Raw genomic sequence first — 24904 nt, forward strand, 5'->3', positions numbered from 1 at the left:
CAGTTGGCAGCATTATGACTCATAGGTCCACTGAAACCATGGAATTGTCACACATAAGCAATTTGAAAACTTGGCAGCTATGTGTCACATTTTCGCGCTTTAAAAATTTCTTAAATGCACCTTCATGAGGAGATTCAATTTCCCTTTCCCTAAATCTACCTCTCCTCTGTTCCAGAATGTTACTTAGAAACAGGCGACAACAAAAAAAGTAGGTTATTTATTAACTATAGCGCCGGTGTAGAAATTGCAGTATTCAACACCAAGTCTCCACATTCAATAATTCAGCTAATATTTATTGTCGATATAGTTATTTTTGCATTAAAGGTGACTGGGCTGCATGGGGCGTAGTCGCTCTCGTTACGTATTTTGAGCGACTGTTAATGATCGTTTGCAATAAAGAATATTGTGAAAAAAGAAAAGAGCAGTCCGTGGCTCGGAGGAGGTGCCTAGGTGGGCGTAAGCCAGCATGAAGAAGCACACAGCTGGGTGACGTCTGTAGGGGCGGTGTTTAGAACCGGGGCAGGGAGAACAGGGCGGAGTCAATTCTAAGTGACATGCAGTTGAAGGGCTGAATGCTCGGTGATGGATGGGGTTTAGGCTGCTGCTGACGTCAATGCAGATGTTTCCTAGAGTTTCAGGGGCGGTTGTCAGTGTGACAGGGGCGTGATTGTTGAAGGGTGACGTTTCCCCTGGGCGTGAATTGACCGGAGCTCGCGAGGGGTTCTAGGATACTGCAGTGGCTGTCCCCGGCAAGGAGGATGGAAGCCGAAGGGGAGCCGGGTGAGTACCCCTCAGTTTCGCTGGCACGTGCACAGAGCTAGAGGAGTGAACACATGCAGTAAGAGGGACATTAATGAGAGCATTAAAATGGTAGACATTCAGCTATTATAGCACCTTAACCTGTCAAAGTTCTAATGAGATTTGATACTCTGAAATATAATCCCAGTTCACCTTCAACTTTATGTTGAAATGCATTTGACGAGAGGAACAGTTTAGAGGATAGCGACAGCAGCCTGCACTTGATGAAAACCCGAGGGTCCGACCCTCCAAATGAAGGTAAACTATGTGTAAGCAACGAGGAAGGTGGTTTACGGTGGGTGTGACCTGCAGCCAAGGGCTCGGAGCTAATGAGGGTCACTATATGGGAGCTTAGGGAAAGCTGCAGCCATATGTTGTTGTGACATGGAGTGACTAGGACATGGAGCTAAAAGATAATAGGAAGCCGGACGGATGGCGTGCATCCGTGGGGTTGCAGGAAACTGATGAAGAAAGGACAGATAAATGCCACGCTTGTGGTGAGCTGACACTTCGAAGCTATGCAGCAATCAGCGACAGTAGCGCAGGACACGCAGTGTGGGGGAACCATTCGATGGGAGCATGTGCGAAGATAGTCTTCTACGGAAATGGACTTTCAATATGGGAAAGGCAGTTGAGATGCTGTGGCTGAGGAGGGGGTGGAAGCAGAGTGGTTAGTTATACAGTGATGGATTGATGATGAGATGCAGCAATAAAAGGCTGCAGAAAGAAGTTGGAGGAGTGCTGCCCTCCTGTGGGGTAAGGGTGAGGGATTGCCCTCAGCCGGGTGCAACACCTAGAATGGCATATGTATCATCCGGTGTGTCCCTATGCCCTATATATCTGAGCTGCTGTCTGGAATGCTGAATGAATTATGTGTTAGAATATTGGTGTGCAGTTGGCAGTGGAAGCAAGGAGATAGTGATAGCTTGCGGGAGTATGGCGCCCTGACAGGAATACCTTCTTTTGCTGAAACCCAAGGGCCTAACATGAAATAAAGAACTTACCACCTACCTGAATGGCTCCAGATTCTTGTTTGAAGACCCTACCGTTCAACTACATGCATATTTGGGGAGTGTTAGTGTGTATGTGAGTTTAGCTATAGTTGTGAACCTCGAGGGATGGAGGAGCCTTGTGTATGTGACCCTACAGTGACTTGATGGATATGTGGTGAAAAGCGCTAAGTGCGATTTGGGTAAATCATATATGAAGATTATGTTATTTTAAATAATAATTTAGTACCATTGCAACACCAAGGCTGTTTTAAAGTGTTGCTGCTTACAAGCACGGAAAACACGACTAAATGCATGTTCCTATGTGTTTACGACAACCCTTGTTAGAACAGGTGCATTCTCGGCTCTTTTCTTAAAAGTTCCTTATCTGAAATTTGAGTGAGTATTTCAGAGGAGCGAAAGAGGGAGTCTGCCAGATATTCTTTGTTTCAGATAACAATGGCAAGCAATTGTTAATCCTTCTCTTAATCTCCTTTAATATTTGTTTGGTATTTAGCATGACGAGGTCCCATCACTTACATTTGTTTATTGTTCTAAGGAAGGATGCATTTTCTGTTGGGAACCAATAAAGGGCCCTCAGTGCAGGTTTGGCTTTTTTTTTTTTTGAAGATGAGATTCCTTAGTTTGTGCTGAAAATGTTAAAAGTATGTATTTGCTTAGTCGGCAGATCTACTTAGCATTTCCATTGCTCAGTAAACGTATTACTAGAACTTGATAACGTGTTTTTCTGCTGTGGGAACAAAAATGTATTGTCACTTTGACGTTTTAATTGAAAATTGACCTGTTTCTCCAGTTCGTTGAGTTTTGGGAAAGATGACATTCAGTTGTTGAGAAACCCAGATTTTTCACTTTATTCACTCATAATGGAGTCTCTCCTAATTTGGCAGACCAGTCAAATGAGCAAATGCTATATATCTTAATCGTCAGTAAAGACATTGTTGACACTGGTGGCATAACTTGGGACTGAAGCGATAAGATTCTATTTGTGTAGTTTATACTTTTTTGTATATTTTGTTCACTGTAAATATTCCAGAGGGCCTCCATGCACTGGGATGTGGCGGCAGTGGTGGTGGCTGGTGAGGCGAATAGAGTGACTGAACAGGTTGTCTGATGGCAGCGCATGAGGCCTTTGCCAGTGTACTGATGGAGAAAAACATACACTGCATTGATGCTTAACAGTGCACTGCATGCATCTAGAGCTGAAATCAAGGAATAGGCCAAAACAGTAGTAGCCATATCAGTTGGGAATGTATGTGAGTTTAAGAAGAGCATGCACAAATTTCACTCCATGTTGTGCAGTCAGTGGCAGAGTGCTTATAGGGTGGGCCAGAGTATAAGAGAAGCAATAGTTCCTTATATCATTGTCGCATGTGCAGGCGTTGCCCGAGTGATAAAGGAGTGAGATCCCTAGACACAAGTGCAGGTGTGTAGGCATTTCCTAGTGTAATAATAAAATGATGGCTGTAAGACTCTATGGGCCAAATGTACGACCCTTTCATTTAGCGCCTCGCAATTTGCGACACATTGCGAGGCGCTAAATGAAATGTACAACAGTGTGTTTACACTGTTTTGCGATTCCCAATGGGGTGGCAAATTGCTAGGTTCATTAATATTAATTGCGAGCCCAATGTGAATGCCAGCCCTCCCAGGGATGGTGGCCTGCTGGGCTCAGCAGACCACCATGACTGGGACTGCTTTTTAATAAAGCAGCTTTGTTTTTGTTTTTTAACTGAGCCCGTTTTCCTTAAAAGAAAACGGGATGCATTTAAAAAAGAAAAAGAAAACTTTTTAGTTTCATTTTTTTAAGGGCAGGCAGTGGTCTCTGGGACCACTGCCTACTCCTAAAAAATATTTTCCAACATACTCACAAAGGGGAAGTGGTCCTCTGGGGACCCCTTCCCCTTTGCGAGTGGTTTACCACCTACTTGAAGTAGTTGGTAAACTGTGAGTGTTTTGCGGTCGCAAAACTCTAGTACATAGCATGTTGGCTCGCTATTAGGAAGGGACGCCCCTTCCTAATAGTGAGAGTCGCAAATGCTATTTTGCAAGTCAGTGACTCTCAAAATAGCATTTGTACATGCTATTACCCTTTTTTGCGGCCGCAAACGGGAGGTACATCTGGCCCTATAGTGTATTTAGCAAATGCACTACTGGTAGAGGACTGAACTTACCAGACAGCACTGCATTGTGTGCAGCTGCTTCTGTGGTCCTTATGAGTGAGGACCATAGATGCCACCGTTGTATTTTTGTGTATGAGTGTGTAAATAATAGCAGGTTTCTATTTGATTCATGTACATGATGAGTGCTTTGAAGATGCTTTGTGTGCAGTATTTATGGTTTAAGGCCACTTTTTTTGTTTTCTTCACTTGCTTTGTTGTTATCTCCTAACAAAGTTGCTATTTTTAAAGCACTATTGTCAATCGTTATGACCTCAAGTACATTTTATTGTATCTTAAGGTTCTGAGTTACTCCGTTTCATGGTTAGCCCTTCCCAGTATGCTGTACTGCTCAGGGTGCTGGATATCAAGTAGTAAGGTGAAATATTATTACGTTTTCAATATTGCCCACAAATCTGCACGTGGGTGTTCCATTTCCATTACAACTAGTGTCAAGACTTGTCATCTCACTTTGCCTGATGTTGACTGCTTAACTTTCTCCACCTTTCAAAGTTTGGCTTTTCTAGCAATCGAATTTCAAGTTTGTATTTTAAGCACATACAAAGCCCTACTAATAAAGGGGTTTAATTGTCGGGTACCTTATCGTACCTTCTCGATGTATTATTTTTAGAGCAGTTTTCATTCACTTGGACAAAGCACTGGTTTATATCCAAGTCAGATCACCGTTATCTTTAGCCCACCACTGCATTTTTCAGACACTGCACAGTTCTCTTTGCCGTTACTTAAAAGAGAGCTCTGATTTTAGGTTTTGGCACAGCCTCTCAAATCACTCAGATTGAAACACAACCGTACAGTATTTGTAAGAAATGCTGTCCCCTTCCCGAACCAGATGACCAAAAGGAGCCATTCTCCATTGTGGGAACCTCTAAACAAACATGCATGTATCCAGCTCTCTTGGGTTATGTGAGAGAAACTACAGGCTTGATGTATCTAAACAGATTTCACACTGCCTTACCTTTAGCTCTTTACAGTCCGAAATGAGACAGAGGTCCTCCAGTTACATTAGTTCTCTACTTGTTTAAAACCACGCCAAGTGGAATGGGGAAGCACAAATAAACAAACACTGTGAAGTATATTCAAGAGATGAAAGGGTCAGCCAATGGTTGTACAAATAGTCCGTTTAAAAAAAAATGAAATATGACCTAAATGTTGAATCAGAAAATTGGAGAAATTTAAACAAAAACAGATTTAAGTGTTAAAAAAGCTAAGTTAAAATCAAAGGCTTCAAATATAGTTAATTTGTGATCAGTGGAATCCTTTGACCGTTTAGCTAAACAATCAGATGATAGACTGGCAAAAAAGCCTGTGTACTGTTGACGAGAATAAACTAAGGCATCAACATTGATTGCTATCGTTAGATCTAGCTAACACAGCTTCCTCACGTACGAGAGGAATTCTAGATTGGCGATGTTTTACTTTAAAACAAAAAAAACATTATTTTTTAAAGTTAAGCAGATTAATGAGCAACTTAAACTGTCATCAGAATTAGATTATATAAACTCTGCTTTTAATTTTTGGGGTCGCCCTAGTTTGTTCATGCACCCTAAAGGTATCATCAAACAAGATTATCAATGGGTTAAATATCACTTCCTAATGTCAATCCAGAGGAACTAGAATCCCGTAAACCATCAGTCCCAGCATTTTTTGCGACACAGACAGTCTGCTCCATGGCCCCATATTTAACCTGGGTGAATATAATCTATCATTGTCATCTTCTCTCCAGACTCAGGATGAATGCATTTTTGCCAATGGTTAGTTAGGGCTGCAGATGGCCTTTTAGGGCCGTGTGAATGTGATGGCTCTTCCGAACAGACTGTGCGGGTTGTCATGTTTTGTGGTCTTACATTCTACCAAGGAAAAGATATCTGACCTCTATTTTAAAGGAGGGAACATTTCACCAAGTGAGGCTGGCTGTATTTTTCTGACCATGTTGGGAGATGCTTACACATGGGTTTGTATGGGGCACTTCTTAAGTTGTGTAGTAAAGATACGAGAAGCTTGGCAGTGATACAGGCCCCTTTTAAAAAAAAAAAAAAAATTGTTTTTATGTGGTTATGAAGAACCATTTTCATTTTATTTATTATCTATTGTAAAATGGCACTTGAATGTTTTTATGATTTTTATATTTTGAATTAAGATTTTACGATTATTGTATCTGTTTTGTACGACTGTTATGTTTCATATCTTTTATGGTTTACTAGTTAACCGATTAAATAAATTTATCTATCTGACATCAGAATTATTTTATGTTAGCCCTCATGCCATTCTTCTTAATTGACTACATAATCGAACACGTCCAATGTATGTGGCATTTCTAGAGGATACTTCTAAGTTAAAAAGAGTGGAAATTACTCTGACGGTGGAATTTTGTGACAAATTAATAACCTTTTCTGTTAAAGATTTTCCTCCCTCTGTCCTTTCACATGCCCCAGAGATTTTAATTCTAGATGTATTCATCTCTTGATGTAGGCCTGTATGATATACGGAGCATATCAATACCATTATCCATGTGTACAACTATGGTGATAGAGCCGATCCAATGTTTTATAGACTCTTGAAAACAATAACAAGTTATTTTAAAACTTTATATTGACACATATGATTGTGCGAAGCTATTGAACTTTATTCGGTCTTGTAAGGTGTATTTACATCCAAAATCAGCTTGTGAAGTCTGGCTTGTAGTAATTGATTTAGATAAATACTATGTACCCAGGAATGGATCATATTCTGATTTTAAAAATGCAGTAAGGGATGCAATACATTAATTCTTGTTTAAAACATGATAATGAAATCAGGTTAAAAAAAATAATGGGGTGACTGTTACCTATTGTGATGCAATACTATGAATGGCTATGGCCCTGAGCTCCACACTCCAAGTGAAAGGAAAAGTTTCCTACAATTGAGATTAGGCATGACACAAACCTTGGAGACTGAGGTAGCGTGTACAGGTATTCTGATAGAGACCCTGCTATTCTGTGCTGAAGCTGAATTGGCATTATTTTGAAAACTTTCAAAGAGAGGGTGAATTCAGCAGTGCAAAACGTCAATGAGTTTTTAATAAATGTGCTGTTATACAGTACTTGTCCTGCAGTAAATTGAAGTTTAATGGTCACTAAGGATACAATTACAGTTGCTGTTGTCCAAGTACGATAAGTGGTGTATTTCAATTTGCATGTACTTGCAAATGTTTCCGAACCGTAGCTGCACTTTACATTTTTTAATTAACAAGGATGAAGAATGTTATATTTGTATGTGTATTTATGCAAAATATAAGGAGCATGGACTTAATCTTTCTTTCCTCTATAAATTGTGGTTTTGTGGTTTAATAAACCTGAATTATGTTTTATATGCTTTATCCATAAACCAAAAGAAACTCCTCTCTCCTACTGGGAGAGTGGCCTTCACTAAAATGATCATCCCGCCAGAGCCCCAATTTCATTTTGTGTAACTTTCTGTGATACCTAGCTCTAGTCTTGGCTAAAAGAAAATTATGCAATTTGCTGGAAGGGACCTGTAGCTCCAGGGCATGCAACATGGATGAAATATATGTACAAATGGTCTTTGGCCGAGATCTACGTGCTGCAAGCTCTCGGGCCGGGGAACAAAGGGATACCCGATTAATAGCTGTCAGGGTTTCCTCACGGTCATTGAATTATATTTCGACCACCTTCCACCATGAAAGACCCATGGGTGACGTCCCTTTTAGTATGTTACTCACAGAGTGGCACTTCAGATAGTTGACTGGAAGGTCTATAAAAACTCTACTGGTCAGAGATAACCATCCCCATGAATAACAAGTGTATGTATTGTCTAGCATTGCCGATCTATATACTGACCTATGCAAATTGTCCCAAATTTGCAATGCTTAAATTGTCAGACAAATTTCTCTTCGAGTGGTACGGGGGAGGGCTGTCAATTTTGGTTCTTGTTTAATTGAATTGGAACAGATGATGCATGCACCACCGTTATCTAAACAGCATTACTTTGATTTATATGATTCAAACTGCTGGCCAGATGCTGTGAATAAGTGATGTTGGTTTATATATGTATGCATAAATACGAAAATCAATAAAAATAAATCTAAAAAAAATGATCAAATTAAACTAAATATAAAATATTTTTTTAACTGCCTACTGGGCCCCAGCAACTGGGGAAGGCTAACTAGCATGGATGAAATCAGCTTGAACTAAAGATCTGATTTGCAAAAGGAAGTTGCCCTGGGGAACTCTTTTGAACTGTAGAATTTGTTTTCTCTCCTTCAAATACGTTTGCAAGTATAAGCCTTCAGAGAAAGCGGAGTCCACGTGACAAAGTATGAACTTTTACAGAAAGCTCTCAGAACTTCAGTTTTTGCACAGATGAAAGTCATGCACTTAATGTTTCTTTTTAGCGCTTGCCTCTCTTGGTCCAGTGCAGCACTGTGGGGCTCCACGCTTAAGATACCCATGGCACTTAATAGATTGGCACAGGCAGACAGTATCTATTGAAGTTCTTCAATGTTTCTTACAAGATGTAGTTTTCTAGGTGTAGGAGGTAGGACGCTGGCATGCTACATTCACAGTAGGCTTTGAATTCCTCTCATTCCCCTTACTTGGAGGAGGCTGAATTCAAAGCAGGTGCGTTTCACTCACCTAAAGATGCAGTCATTGGCATGCAAAAAAATTATGAGAGGTTTTAATGCACTGCGTGTTATCCACAAATCAAACACTGTTATTGTGTATGCTCCTCACTTCTCTGATCTCAGTCAAAGTTGGATCCCTGGCTGGTTTTGCTCGGTGTCCTAGAAAGAGTGAGACCTATTCCTCTCCCCTAGTTCTGGAGCTATTCAATCATACAACAAAGTCTTTTCAGCTCCTGGAGGCACTCCTAGCAAATTCTTGCTGCTGAAACAAGTTTACACCATTTCTGATATAGGTTTATGAATTCTAACTGTCTTTCAACATCTACACCATTATTGACTGCTGCAGAAAAGAGAATAATACAAGGGAATATCTAGGGAGATCTAGTTCTAACCTGGTTTGTAGGCCTCAGATTTAGATTTTTGCTGTGGACCCTCAGATTCAGATTTTTGCTGTGGACACAGAGAAAAGAAACACATAGCTCTAGAGTAATTTTACTCTGAGCCATCCTTTTTACTTACGGCATGCCATTTCCCACATGAAGAACTGTCCCATTAATTGAAACACATACATTGGCAAAAAATGCACAGAACAGATTTCCCAGCTGAGGTCCAAAAGGGAGGGCACAGATAGGCAGAAATTCTGGTAAAATATTAGATGGCAGATGAATCTTTGTCTAGTAATGTACAACTTGTGCAGTTCTGTGTGCTTGGAATCATCTGTATAATATTTCTAGCCTCCAAGCACACCTGGCATACAAACTGCACCTTTTATTCCTCCCACAAACGTGTGGCAATAATAGACAACAAACGCTTGAGTTATGTAGAGTTGCAGCATTGCTCATGGCCACATGGTTTGACTCTGCAGGCCGGGGGTGGCACACTTTTTCATCATTACATGTAAGCCCTCAAGTAAGGGAGACTGCACATGTCCAGCTACACCTAAGATTGGAAAAGTGTAATAGTTCCTCTGCTTTGGAGATCTGTACACCTCAATGCTCTCAAATCAAATTTCAACTTTCATTCGGTTTAAAAACAGAAACCATAAAAGCATACTACATAAACACATTTAAAAATTCATAAAATTCAATTTAAAATTTCCAATCTAATTACAATCCCAAAAGTACCATCAACAGACCGTGCTATTTTTATGATATTTACATTTTTCTAATTTTTAATACAGTACTATACAGGAGACTATATTTAAAATAACCAAACGGTTTTTGCATTTCCAAGGATCAATAACCATAAAAAGGGGATAAAGTGCGAATGTGCTATAACCACCAATTCCGACGGGAATTTGACTCCGGAAGTCAACTGCAATAATCAAAGAGCGGAGATGCAGAAACACAGGGTATGTTCTTAAAACTACATCATTTTGTGACCAGTTTGCTGATTGCAACATCACTCTAAAACATTTAATCAGATTATCGTTTTTTTCTTTCCCTGAATAGTTATGTCATTTTGTGACCCAGAGTCCTCATATAACAAGGCCTCCAAATGAGTTATTACGTCTTATTTTAATTGCCTCCTGGATGAAAACCACTAGTGCACTACAAACTTTTAGATTTGGTAATTCACTTATGTATTCGAAGGCAGGTTTATATGAAAAAGCCCTCTCATTTCGAAATGGGGGGTGTAAATATTCTTTCCTGATCCGTCTATAAAAATCACAAAAAAGGATAAAATGCAAAGTTGTTTGGTTTGATATACCGTCACATGGGCACTTTGGCAGAATGCGATTCCACGTACCCATTTTTGGATAAGTTATTAGAAAATGGGCCAATCCCATATGTAATCTTGTGAGATAAAATCTATGTGATAAATTTGTGACCAGTATTATAAGTTGTAACCAGGAGAGAAATCGGGCGTTAACATTTGGCATCACTCCTGATACCCTTCTTAAATATCGGGACGATAATACTTTCAGTCCATGATCTCGGTATCAAGCCTTCAGCAATAGTATTAAATATTGTAGTATGGGTGCCCAAAAACATATCTTAAATTTAAAAATATCTATAGGAACCCCGTCCTCTCCGGGTGCTTTTCCATTTGCACTTTTTTCCAGGGCCAACGTAACGTCTTCAAGAGTAATGGGTCCATATTTGGAGTGTCAATAGTTATAAAATTCTCATTTATGTCTGTTGGATTGGAAATGTCATTTGCAAAATTATTTGATGTTAAAATGTGAGATTCCTTATCTGGATTAAAAACCTTTGTGAAATGACTTATCCAGTCTTGGGGTTGTACTAAGCTTTTGATTTTAACAGCACCACTTTAAAGTAGGGGTGATTTATTGTTTTCCAAAAGAGACATGAATCCCTTGTATCTGTAGCCTGCATCAATTTTTCCCAGGCCTCATTTTGAATCTCCCTTTTTCTCTTATCAGTGGTCTGTTTATATATCATCCTACGGTTTTTAACCTGTTCTCTATCTCTGGGTTAAATTTTCAATACATTTCTTAATTGCTGGTTTGCGTCCGATCATTCGGAGTCAAACCAGCTAACAATTTTCTTCCTTGTCCTTTTGCTTTTCTTTTTTAGTCCCTGGGAAATTACAGAGGTAATGTTACAGAAAGCCCTAATGATCTGTTTATTTAATGAATCCTCCCTGTATTTCTATATCATTTTTACAGTCAATCTACAATCTCTCCACGAATACGTTTGGATTTATACCAGACCATTTAATCGAGATACCATTCTCTCCCTGCGTTATTATAGTCGGTGCTAGACATGGCCCTGTCTGGGGTATTTCATATAATCTAATAATTAAAATCATTGGATTGTGGTCGCTTAGGCAACTCTTTTTTTACCTCCATTTCCACTTTTTGTTTTTGGCCGTGTGCCGAGATTAGTATATGGTCAATAATTGAGCATTGGCCATGTCCTACAAAGATTGGTAGCTCTGAAGTGCCCTCTGATAGTGATTGGTCCACCACTTCTAGATTGTATTTATTGATTGTCCTATTAATTGCTTCTCCATATGCATTATGTGGGAAAGGGGTATAGCTTCCACCCTCCCTAGTCCTATGTCCACATAATTTCCCATCTACGTCATCACATCTCCTGATATTAAAATCTCCAGCCCAAATCAAAAAATAATCTCTTAACCTGGTTTAAAAAATGTCAAGCTCCTTCTTTAAAGATATAATTACTTGTTCTCTTGTGTTGTCAAAAACATTATTATAGAAATTGATTACCACAAAAAAATGAGAATCTTTAGAGTATAGCAGCAACAATGCTCTCAATCTAAAGCTTTTCATGAACACCAAATTGCACTATATGTTACCGTAGCATGTACAAAAGATGATTTCCCAATATGGGTTGTGGCAAGAAAGTTGATATTGGAATCTATTCAGAGTAAGTATGAAAAGTGAGGCATTATCATGCCTGGTACATGGCATTAACACCGGGGTGAGGTATTTACTGTTCCCATACATATCTCCTATTCCAAATGTCGTACTTGGCAATTATGAATAACAGGCAGTATTGGTATTTAAGAAACTGAATACTGCATGTTTTGAATTTTTTTCCCTGATAAATTTCAGCTGCTTTGACTTGCTGCAATCTGGTTTTAGAAAAAAATGGGGGACAATAATTAATGGAATTCTGATTCCTGCCCAAAGTCCTGTTTGCACAAGGATCACAATTGAATCAGCAGCTCGTACTCGGGACCTTTGTCATCACCCAGACCTTATCCAAGGTGTGAAAGGGCAAATAGCTGAACCATGTTAGAACAGCACTTGTAAACTTGCCCGGTAAAATCAGTGGGAGGGGATATTTAGTGTTTTGGTTTAGAAGTTTTAGAGTTTATATGGTCGGGATCTCACTCCTCTAAACATTGGTTGAAATGGGCACATCATAGACCACTGCCTCTTTTTTGTGGGTAAATGGCTGCTTTATTGAAACAGGTGGGTATCACATAAACAACCTTGGCCTAACGCCTTACAGAACTAAAACCTCACTATACATTTAGTAACCTACACTCCTTAACCCCAAACCCTACCTGCATACATACCCCTCAACAACTTTATATTATGACCTATTGCACTTCTCTGATTGTCCCACTTTAAACTTCTCTTCTCACTTAACAGTGAACAAATTAACATGTGCTGTGCTTGAAAATCCTATGATGTAATCTTTAAACTCCAGGACTTCCTGTGTGGGCTTGTTGACCCCCTCCCTTATCCGCCTGATAAGCCTTGGTTAACCAAAATAACCTTAAGTAAAGGCCTGCAAACTTTGTGGGCTGACCGCCCCTACTACCACTTGTCTTAAAGCGACAACAAAATACAATTTCCTGCCCTTGACACACCTGCTGCAACTAGCCTACCATAAATAACTCTAGTATATCACCTTTAGCTTCCCCAAGCTGATAAAAAAAAAGGAGTGGGTGGATGGGAGAAACTTTTTACTGCACAGCAGAGGTCTGCCACCGTTAACACCTACCATAAAATGGTGAGTGGCAACCCTAAAATGGGGTGTTAAATACCGGTTGGGCTACATCCTCTACCAGATGTAGCCCAAAGTAGCACAGCCATCTAGACTGTGCCTACATCCCCTCCAGTTCCCCCACAGGATGGACTTCCCTTCAGTCCGCCATCCCTCAAAGCCCTATAGGGTAAAATGGGCACATCAGCGACCACTGACTTTTTGTAGTGTGTAAAAGGCCCCTTCATTGAAACAGGTGCTTATCACATAAACAACCTCGGACTAATGCCTTACCTGGGCTCGAAAAATCCACTTAGCCCGCGAGCATTTGCGAGCTAGATTTAATGAGGACGAGCTATATTTAGGTCCTACTCGCCCTTCCTGGCGAGCAGGAAGACAAACTAACTTTTGTCCTCTGTCTCAAGATAACAAGATTAAAAGGAATTTATTTTTGCTCACAAAGTGAATGAGCAATAAAGATGCCTTTAAATCTTGTTATCTTGTCACATTTGCTCCGCTTTCAGAGACGGAGGTTACGTAGGTTGCAGTTAGGTCGAGGAGATTTTTCAAGGTACTAGACCTGCAGGACTAGTACCATTTTTAGGATTTTTCGAGGCCTGCTTGCAGAACTAAAACCTCACTATAAATTTTGTAATCTACACTCCTTAGCCTCCCCCCCATAAAACCCAGCCCCACATACATACCCCTTAACCACTTTATATCATGACCTATTGCTCTTCTCCGATTGTCTCACTTTAAACTTCTCTTCCCACTTAACAGTAAACAAATTAACATGTGCTGAACTTGATAATCCTATAACCTTTAAACTCCCGGTCTTCCTGTGTGGGCTTGTTGACCCCCTCCTTTATCAGTCAGATTAGCCTATGTTAACCAAAATAACCTTATGTAAAGACCTGCAAACCTGTGGGCCAATTGACAACAGAAAAAGGCACTCAACTGTTTTTTTCTACTCCCCCATAAACTCTAGTGATTTAAACCTGTCTCCTCAATGTCCTGACTTAGAACTCCCTCAACTCCAGCAGATCCAACTCCATGCCATACTTCGAAAGATGAACACCATCACCCATACAAAACTCAACCTCCTCATACCAGGCCATTGGTCTTTAATCTCCTGTACACCATGATTTATGGTTCGCCATAACGCCAGACCTTTCTTGATTACCATATTCTTCCCTAGGTGTATTAGCAATATGTCCAGGCAAATAGCAGTGCACATTAACTTATTTAGTTTGGATTACAGCTCTCACCACCTCATTCCTCCTTTACCATACCAATCCACGGACAAGTTGTTGTCATGGAACCCGAAATTTCTTCCCTATGTACTCTTCCCCCACAGCCTGCTCTGCCCACTTTATGAAGGAATGACCGACAATCCACACCGACAAGCCAACGGTGCCGGAACCGAACCTGCGAGGAGAAAAAGGTGTAAACTACATAGTCTGAACTAATATTCCAGCTTGTCTCCTTCATTTGTCCAGTGAACATCCCCTCCTGCCTGCCTCTGTGGCTGCCACAATATGAAATATTTTGTACACATTTTTTTTGCCACCAAACCTTGCATGGTTACCACTTTTCTCAGTACTGCTAATAACTGAAAATCAGTGACCTTGTCATCTTGCAGCTGTTGCAAAACCACCCCAGCACGGTCCCCCCCGCCTGTGTTTGCTGCCTCTTTGCCCATGCCACTGGGCAGACCGCCTCCTTCTGTACCTGTAGTCTTACTGTTGCCCCCTTGGACCATTGGTCCATCTCGGATTTCAATCTTTGCTCCAGAGAAATCTTTACACCAGTCAATCTCAGTCTGAACAACACTACATCCTCTACTCTCTCCCATTCCCCGGAATGGTGACAAACTCCTTAGCCCAGAAACTCATTCAAGGCCTGATAATATGCCTTTCGAGTGGACGGCGACGGGTTCCCCACTTCCAGCTGAAACATCCTGTCTCCCACTCTCCATAATTCTGGTGGCATGGGCATCGTATCCCTGTCCGCATATGTAGTATTACAACATACAGCGAGTATGCGATATGTTGGAATAGCATCTGCACAATCTCATTTTTTTGCACATAATACAGTTGCAATTGCAACAACAATCAATGCAACATTATCACGTACATAATACAGTTCAATAATGGTTGACAGAAAACATTACTTTGTCAAAACAAAAATGAGTACGCTCTCTGCACATTACCCTCTAAAGAAAGAAGGTTTATGTGGAACATGTTCCTAAGTGAGCTGGATAGTCTGCCAATATACACTTCTAGACAAAGGTGGAAATCCTAGAAACCATATCGTAATAACTCGGGAATCACCGGCCCGTCTTGGCCACACACAAGTTGCGTCCAGTTTCCTGGGTCCAATCTTTGCCCTGTGCCCAAATCACACACTGTTAAATACCCAGGGTCCAAGCTAGATGTACCTCCCACATTCCTTCCAGATACTAAGGTTGTTAAGACACCTCTTAGTACAGAGAAAACATTGAACTAAAAGGTTGTGAGACAAAGGTATCAAATCTGCCCAATCAGGATACCTATATCACAAAAGATCAGCATCCTGGTAGTTATCGAGGGCTATCTTCACCTTCTCTGGCGTACTCGGCTTTCGAAAGAAGGTGACTTCTGCAGGAACTCCTCCTCCAAGGCTGCCTTATGACTGATTCAGTTAGGATATATAAAATATGCCAGACCAGGCTTTCCCTACGAGTAGCTCGTGAGCTACTGGTAGCTCTCCAGCTACCGGAAAGTAGCTCTCCTGTGTGTAGCCAACCCTACTAAATTGGAAGCTATTGATTGGCTCAAATAAATTACTTTAATTTGGAGTGTTTATTTTAGATGATAATGTGTTTCTTTTCAGAACTCATGAGCGTTTTAAGGAAAATGGCTGATTTTCCAAAATATGTTTAAAGCTGATATTTGAGTAATAAATCATGCGACATTCACATTCTTTGGGCCTGCCCAGTGATTCAGGGGTTCGGGGCAAGGTGACTGCGATTATGTCTAAAGTCCGTGCCGGGGGTTCCCCTTGATGCAAAGTGGTTGCTACTGGCGATACAAGTGGAGGAAAATTACCAAAGTCGATGCTGCCCCCAAAAATGGGAGAAAGTGGGGCCGGGGGGGAATTTATGGGTGTGGAACCGGGACTTGACTAGCGAAGACAGGGTCATATTTTGCATTCTGATGGGTTTAAGGTACTGGAAATCCTAAGTAATGTACTGGCCCGTAAAAAGGCTGACCGCGATTAGCATTTGAAATATATTACTGGACACTACAGCTTTCTGATGACAACCTCTACTTTGATATGTACCTATGTTTATCTCCACCATGTACTGTACCAAGAGCAATGTTTAAATAAAAATAATTTTAGAAAAATTATATGACATTGAGGAGACGTTGTCTTACAAATGCTATTACCTTGGTAACAGAGGCATTGCTGCTCTGGATGTTATGTATTACCCATGTAGAAGCATTTCATACTGACAAAGCCTTTTTTACATTACTGCTGGCAACCATGCCTGATACATTGAGGTGATCGCTGGTAGTAAACTGCTAGAAACCTTGAATATGGTAGCCATTATTAACATTAGTACCTCTCAATGAGTTTCATTGACTAAGTAGGTCTCATTACAGAAAAGGTTGGAGACCCCTGTGCCAGACCCTGTCAATGGCAGGACACTTAGGTTATCTGTTTATTCTTCTACCTTGTTTATCATACGCCAAATATGTTAGATTATGTTTGAGTATCTGATGTAGTCTCTTACCCTCTGTGATGGCTGCTTCAGGATGGACCTCTGCCCCTGGGATTCAGCAGAACTTCCAATCAATTGCGGTGTCTACCCACCTTTTCATGTTGCGCATTAGTGAATCCGTCCAGGCGGGGTCTCCTTCCTTCGGCTGCAGTTGAGTTTGAGGCCCCAATCAGCTCCTGTGGTGGGTCTCAAAATGTTGCTTGAGTTAAAAGAAAACAGAAGAGATGGCGTTTGGCAAAACATGACCGTTTTGTTAATTAAACATTACGACCGGGAGAACAGTTACATGCACAGGGTCTGAGGACTGTCTCAATTTACAATCAGTATATGTCCTTCTTTTATACAAAGCATGATGGGTTATAAAAGTTTCTGGTGTATCATATATGGTGAGGAATGTTGGTTGCTGCCTTTCGAGTCATAAATTAATTGCCTAATGGTTACCACAGGGGTCTTTACCTCCCTTGGACACAATGTGGCCAGTGGTTAATGTGTCCAGATGTCCGGCATTGGGAGCACGTGATCACTGCATGTGCTAGGTCTTGATTGGCTAAGTGTTCCTAACTCATGTGGCAACTGACTTTTATGCTATTTTTTAGGCGCGCCTGTACCCCATCCAGCCAAGTGTGCTTTTTAGGGGCAGTCTCCCTTGAACATTTGTAATGTTGCTGTGCCTATCTGTGGGATTGATCAAGAGTTTCCTGCCCGAGTGTTTGCCTGCCAGCTACGCACCCTCCCACCTGTTACCTATCCATCAGCAATCGCGGGCCTTAGTTTCATGGCTTGCTTGACTACATGCTTGCGAGTCAGAGTTGATGTAGAGTTCACAACCGACGAATCTGTAAATAAGGACGAGATATCATTTCCATCGATTGATTTCCATGTTAACATATTTTTGTGAGCCAAAGCCCTCCTGATTAAAAAAAAAAAAAATTCCTGAGAACAAAAATATTGGAAAAAAATTCATGAAAAAGGTACGGGCAAGAATAATGTTTGCTTGAGGGTAAGTAAACCGAGCGAATGAAACAATATAACATAGGGTTAGAATGGCTGGCAGATTTGGCTGAAATGGAAATAGGATAGGAAGGGTTAAAGGTAAAAGGCAATATGTTGAAAATGTTGAAAAAATGGAAAAACATAAGCATAAGGGGAAGTACAGGGTATGTCGCCCTATACACTAAAAAGGAAATCTTGTATTCGGATCGGTTTTCCTGTAAAAATATCTTAGATTAATGCAAAATCAATTGAAAATAACACCTGGTATTAACCGTGGAAATTAACAGAGTGAGAAACCTCAAAGTGTTTAATACTCCAGAAAAAGGCATTTGGAATCATGATAAGTCCCCCTACGGTATCATACTACTGTAGACCGCACGCACCGTATGGAAACTGAAGAGGTAAAGCTTTGCGGAGAAGAGCAAAGTCATTTACAGCGGAGCATGTCCTCATTAAGAGTGCTGATCCTCCCCAGTCAAAGTAATGTTTGGGAGCCTTAAAGAATGCCACAGGAAATATGCAACTTGTCATCATTTTTGGAGACTAATTTAGCAGTGCCATGCAAATGACTACCTCTGTAAAAGGTTTCTAATAAATATCAGTTTCGTGCCTACCTTCTATTTTCCTTGAAACCTCAAGCTTGAGCTAAGAAAACCCTGCTATTTTGAAGCGTCTAAGTGCTGTGGTATCCGCCTGTGACACTAGCCACTGACAGAACCTGGTTCAGAGGGCCACGGGGCAAGCATATGAGCCACTACGCCCAACCTTGGGTGTTGAGCCTTATTTACTGTTGATATCCTGGGGCTTAACTTACTATTGGTCTTGAGAAACTGTGCCAAGTACCCCTTAAGCACTTGACTTTCAGTAGTATAGCGGGTTGAGCAGTCCAAGGCTTCTCACGGGGTGGGTGGGGGGGGGGGGCACAGGCTCACAACTCAACATACATTCAATAGCAGCAATATATGGTTAGCCATTCAAATACTTGCTTTTATGAACAAAGAAGTATTTAGATCGGGCCACAAAGTTAAATGTAGCATACACAAACCATATACAGCGCCCCCTGCGTTTTAAGTATAGTGTTCGATAGGCAGGTCCCCGAATCCCACTTCCCTGTCACTGCTGGTAGCATTATTCCTCTATTCACTACAGGTGACATTCATGTTAAGGCTCACTAGTAGTCCAAGACTGAGGAGTTCCACTCTGATTCTTCCAAAAGTCAAAAGTGTTCCAACGTCCGCTGCGCTATGCGACAGAACAAGCCCCTGTGCTTTCCACTCCCCTGAGGTCTTCTCCTGCACTTGCCCACTCCTACAGGGGTTGCATTACCGGAGTCCTTGAGAGCGTTTCTCTCTTGGACATCATGGAGCCCTGCATCAGCTGCTGTTGGTGAGTAGCTCTCACAGATCTTCAGGGGCAGCGGCTGGGCATCTTCAGTGCTTCATCCATTTAGATGATAAGTTCCTTGGATCCTGCTCACAGGTGGGGGCTGGGGGGGGGCGCCTTTGCTTTGATTCTGGTCCGCAGTCAGAGATCGGGCATTCACAGGTCACCATGGCATCCTCTCCTCCCAATGATGGCTGAACTGCGCAGCATCCCTTATTCTTCACGGTGGCCCTCTCTGGCAAACAGGGTCATCGACCTTACTGTGTATACAGGGAACAGTCTGATTGACAGGGCAGTAATGGCCTCGTCACGGCAGTCCCCTCTGGCATACGGGGTTGTCGATTTCACTCCGCATACAACCTATGGCCCGATCGGCACGTGAAGTAATCTTCACAGAGGCCCCCTCTGTGGTTCAGGTTTGGCAATATCACTTGGAACATGGGCTATGGCCCGATTGGGGCAACCACAGCTAACTTCACAGTGGCCCCCACTGACAAACCGAGCCGCCAAGTGGGAACTGCACATGGGTGAAGGCCCAATCAGTGCAGCAGCCATCTCTTTACACCTTGCTATGAGGATACACTCCCCAGGATCCCCCACTGGACATCGGTCTCTCCAAATGCTCTCTCTTCCTCACAGGGCACACTGGTCTTGGCAGGCAATGGTGCTTCAGGGGCAGGTGGTCTTGGATTTCCCTGGGTGGGTTCCCCTCACCTAGTTCGGAGACTGGTAGGCCTTAGCCCCCAGTCCTGGTCACAGGCAGAAGTCTTTCAGGACTTCTTCTCCTCACACAGCCCAACTTGACAGTTTTGGCGGCCTTGAGCTCTCCTTCTTATAGTCCATGTCCAGGCACGAAATGCGATTTAGGGTTGGAGTCTTTGAAGCTTGTGATGGAGGTCTTCTTCCTTTTTAGGTGCCCACTTCTCTGTCCTGCCTTTAATCCACAAAGCAGTCTGTCACTGCAGAAGCGGCTTCAAATGTAAAAGTCACACAACACAGGCCATGGGAGTGACGAGAGGTTCACACCTGGGTGTCAGACACAATGATATATGCATCAAAAGGTTACTCCAGGGCCCCATCCTCACTCTTTATGATTGTCTTATCAGCCCATCTTCATCCTGAAATGTGCCCAGGTCGCTTTCCAGTGCCCTCTCTGTAAGAAACTGGGTAGCTGGTTGATGAGGGTGAAACCCTATTCAAGGAGAAACCCCAATCCATGTCAGGGTGAAGTCACAAGCTAACTTCAAATTAACCTGCGCACAACCTCCTGGTAGCTTGGCACAGAGCAGTCACCCTTAACTTGTAGGCAATGTGTAAAGTATACGTGCAACACTTCAAATAAGAAACACAGTGAAAAGACACCACAAAAGGGCCCCACACCAATTTAGAAAAATAGAGTAATTTTTAATAAATAAAACAAGACCAAAACAATAAAAATTTAATCAGTAGAACCGAAGATATGTAGGTTTTAGGATTTCAGTGAAAATAGCCCCGAAAAGCACAAAGCATCAACTGAGTATATCTGGTGTCACCTGACTTGATCAAAGTCACAAGTTCAGGCTGACTGCAATGGAGCGTGGACCGGCTACAGGGATTCACCCAATTAGGCCCGCTGAAGAAGAGTACCTTAGGTCCTGGTGGTGGAGCGTTGCAAGGTCCCGTGCGAGGGATGCGTGTCGCGCAGCCAAGGCGATGAGTCTGCTCCGAGGAGCTGCAGTGTGAGGCCTTGCATTGTCATTGAGGATCCCATAGACAAGGGCTTGTGATGCGAAGTTCGGGATCGAGCATGTGTCTGTTATGAAGACCTGTGAGGCTGCGATGCGAGAACCTGTGTCGTCATCAAGGCTGCCAGTGACAAGGGATTTGCAGTATGAGGGCCTGCATCAGTAAAGCTTTGCACAGGCGGCAGTTCTGTGTGACCTGTGAGGTCAATGCAGAGTCCTTGCAGCAGAGGTGATGCGCTAATTTCTGCTCGGGGTTGTGCTGTAGAGTAAAGGAGATGGGTCGGTTCTGCTGGATCCAGTGAACGGCTGGCCGAGCAACTTCAGGCTTACTTCTGAGGGTCCATGATTTGGGTGGCAACACTTGACTGGGTAGGACTCACAGATGGCAGAGTCCAGATGCTGTGTTAAAGGTTGTTGGAGCCTTCTGTCCATGAGGCTCCAGTCGGGAGGCCAGCCAACTAGCCCTTGGAGTTACTTTGAAGTTCTGGGTTTAACAGATGCAGGTCCAGTCCTTCTCACCTAGGGCACAGGTCAGCACAGCAAGGCAGTAGTCCAGCAGGGCAGCAATCCAGCAGAGTGGCAGTCCCTTCAGCAGCACAGCATTCCTTCTTCCCAACAGAGTATCCACAGGTCCAGAAGTGTACTGAAGAGGTGGTGTCTGAGGTCCAATATTTATACTTGGTACCCTTCCTCTGGAGGTTGGGAGTGGCTTCTAGAAATTCTCTTTGAAGTGCACAGGGTTGCTGCCTTCCCTGCTCTGGCTCCAGACCAACTACAGAGAGTGTGCAGCCATTTGTGTGAAGGCAGGAAATAGCCTATTGAGGTGTAAGTAGGGCTGTTCCCAGGTTCACCCTCCCATCCTGCCAGTGATGGCTCATCCAGGCACACCTAAGCTATCTATTGTGCGTGGCTGTCTAGGAGAAATACACAAACCAAACTGTCAGCTGCACCCAGTCATGTGACCTAGAGACAGGCTACAGGCACTAAATGGCTAGGGCAGGAAATGCCAGCTTTTTAGTGGCATTTTCATTATTTTAATGTAAAATCTGATGCCACCATAAGAGAGGATTTGTTTAGAACAATTCCAGAGACGCCAACATGAACTGCTTACCTACTCCCATTTGGAAACTATCCCTTTTCAAATGTAATAAGGTAACTCCAATATTATCCTACGGGAGAAGTAGGCCTTGCAGTAGTTAAAAACTAATTTAAGAGTCTCTCCCTACCAGGACATGTAAAATGTAAAGGTACATGTCCAACTTTTTTAATCCAGTGCATCCTGCTCTCTAGGATGTCCAGGGCATACCCTAGGGGTGAGTTACATGTATTAACAAGCATTGGCATAGCTAATAGGTCTCGCCCTTGGGACCTTATAAGTGTTCGCTATTAGTGCAGCTCCTTAAAAAAAGTGTTCTTGCTCACCGTACAGAGACTGTTGGAACTCTGTAGAATCTATTATTAAGACTGGTGGATTATACAAAAAGGCAGCAGCAGCAATGCCAGACGATGGGGGAGGGTGTCGCGCAGCCTGAAGGACCCGCCAAAAGCAGCTGTTCTGTTTGCCTTTTAAATCCCATGCCGATTTCAGCTGGTTTTTGGAGAAGTTATACTTCGTGGTTTTCTTATTTGTCCACAAGTTGGAAAGGAATAGTGTCTAAGGCGCTTTTTTGGACACATTAACTGTTGTAAACAATATTTTTGTTGTTGCCTTGCATTGAATACCTAAAGTGTTTTACCAGTTGTGGGTTCACTCCAGTTTTTATAATCGGGTATATATTTATGCCAATGTGCAAGAAATGTGGATTTTCTTTCTTTACTCGGAGAGAAAGTATAAATCAATCGAATACATTGTAATGAATGATGCATGTCTAAAGAAACTGAAAACTGCGGAGCTCCCGCCTTCTGTTTAAAGAGAGGGCCATGATGTACTTGGGGTTTCGCATCTTGTAAGGTTCCGGTGTTCCTTAGAACATCGGCCGATGCAGTCTGCAGTATTCAGAAATCTACCAAGATTTTTATTTTATTTTTTCTGGGAAAACAAGTTCCAAGATGGTTGTTCAAACATAAAGACAGTACAGTGAGAGGGCAATGGGGGGAGGGAGTGTTACTAGAGGAATCCATTTTACCGATTTCATAATCATAATGCACACCATACCCCACTATTGAAATAAAATGATGTGTCACTTGTAACGTGGGAGCATTCGGTAGCATGAAAAAAGTTAACGAAAAGGTGAACCCGCAAAAGCATGTCTACAATGGCGGAATAATTTCAGTACTCAACGCTGAACACCAAAGTTTCCATCAAATATGTAAATAAGCTAAGATGAGTGACCCACAATGTGAGATTCAAATTAAAGCACTCCTGATTATCAAGTTAAAAGAAGTTGATTTGTCACAATAAAGGCGTGTTATTGTTATTGCGAGCGTATTTGTAAAATAACACATCATAAATATAAACCAAGTAAAATATAAAGGCACATGTATATCACAGAAACAATTACAACGTGAATCTTAGCTGGGTGCTTTGTTAATTGTGTTCATCTTTCACTGGCGGAGGTGCCGACAAAAGCATAAAAGTCAGCAAAGGGCAGTAGGTGGTGTAGAGACGGCGAGCGAGCTGAAAGGAAAACAACAAGCCCGGGAGTGGTGCGTGCGCTTGTGCCCGCTGCTGCATGGGAAAATTAGATGGCACACTGCGTGCCGCTGCGCGTAACCGTAGGCCGTTGGCAGCTACAATTCCTGGCAAAGGTGGGACATGCACCCGCCTTTGCCCAATTGCGTGCTGCCTTCGCACGCAAAGACCAATAGAACGAAAGCAAAAAAAAAACACACGCACGAGCGTGTGAAAAGTACAGATTGATTCCGAGAGGTCGTTTTCCTAGTGCAACGCATGCGTGCTGCGCTAGGCTTGACCTAAAAAGGAAGGTTTGGGTCTGGCAAAATGTTTGTTTTGCCAAGTTGAAATGGCAGTTTGAAACTGTACACACAGGCTGCAGTGGCAGACCTCAGGCATGTTTAAAGGGCTACTTAAGTGGGTGGCATAATCATTGCTGCAAGCCCACTAGTAGCATTTAATTTTCAGGCCCTGGGTAAATGAAGTATCACTTTGATAGAGACTTATAAGTTAACTGGAATCCGGGATACCACCCTATGATAGATACACTCATTCATCACCATATGCCCTCAAATGATCAGCCCCGCCCCCTTCTATTTAGATGCCACCAAACTGACCTGTACAACTGAAATACCAATTGAGGGAGGAGTCAAACAGCCCGACTCTTTTTAACTGCTACATAAATAACATTGTTGCAGCTCTGAGAAATCTTAATTTGGGTGTACCATTAGCAGGCAACGATCACATTCCAATGTTGCTTTCTGCAGATGATGTGGTACTGTTGGAAAGAACGTAGATAGCAATGCATCGACTATTAGAAGGCTTTGAGTTCTTCTGTACAGCAAGGAAATTGTCCATTTATCAAAAACAAAAATTGTGAGCTACTTTTAAGGTTTATAAAACATCATTGAATCAAGTATCCACTTATGATTATCTTGGCATACGATTGGATGATAAACTTAAGTGGTCCCAACAACAGTCAAAAAGCACAATCATATTGGCACAGCAAGCTGGAGGGATATCGAGGTTCGCAAATTCATTGGGCAAGCATTCAGTGAAATCAGCAATCCTAGCCTACACAATGAATGCAAGTGCTGCTTGTATATGCAGCACTGAGGTTTGGGGTTATAAGAAAAGCACTGAAATTCAAATCGCTGAAAATAATTTCATACAATGTTTACTACAACAGGGCTCTGGTACACCAATGTTGCCTCTGAGGACGGACGTAGGTATAGCCAAAGTTGAGGACTATATTGCACTGGCCTTCTAAGATCTTGGGTTCGCATATGGTCTAAGCCTGAATTGACATCATGTAGACTTAGTCTTGCCGCTTCATAATATCTTGCAATTTACCACAAGCAACCTTGGTTTGCTCATCTGTCAGACGTTCT

The 24904-nt window shown here is 42.2% G+C and overlaps 1 protein-coding gene across 1 annotated transcript in view; it reads left to right on the plus strand.

Moving 5' to 3' along the window:
- Positions 1 to 625: 625 nt before the first annotated feature.
- The window catches only part of CYTH1 (cytohesin 1), a 765922-nt gene continuing 741643 nt past the window's right edge, over positions 626 to 24904 (plus strand). Inside the window, exon 1 of the mRNA XM_085617468.1 lies at positions 626 to 780. Within this exon, the coding sequence (XP_085473594.1) occupies positions 759 to 780 (22 nt within the window). The 5' untranslated portion in view covers positions 626 to 758. The remainder of the gene's footprint in view (positions 781 to 24904) is intronic.

Source organism: Triturus cristatus, chromosome 7 (assembly GCF_964204655.1).
Source record: "Triturus cristatus chromosome 7, aTriCri1.1, whole genome shotgun sequence".
Lineage (NCBI taxonomy): Eukaryota > Metazoa > Chordata > Amphibia > Caudata > Salamandridae > Triturus > Triturus cristatus.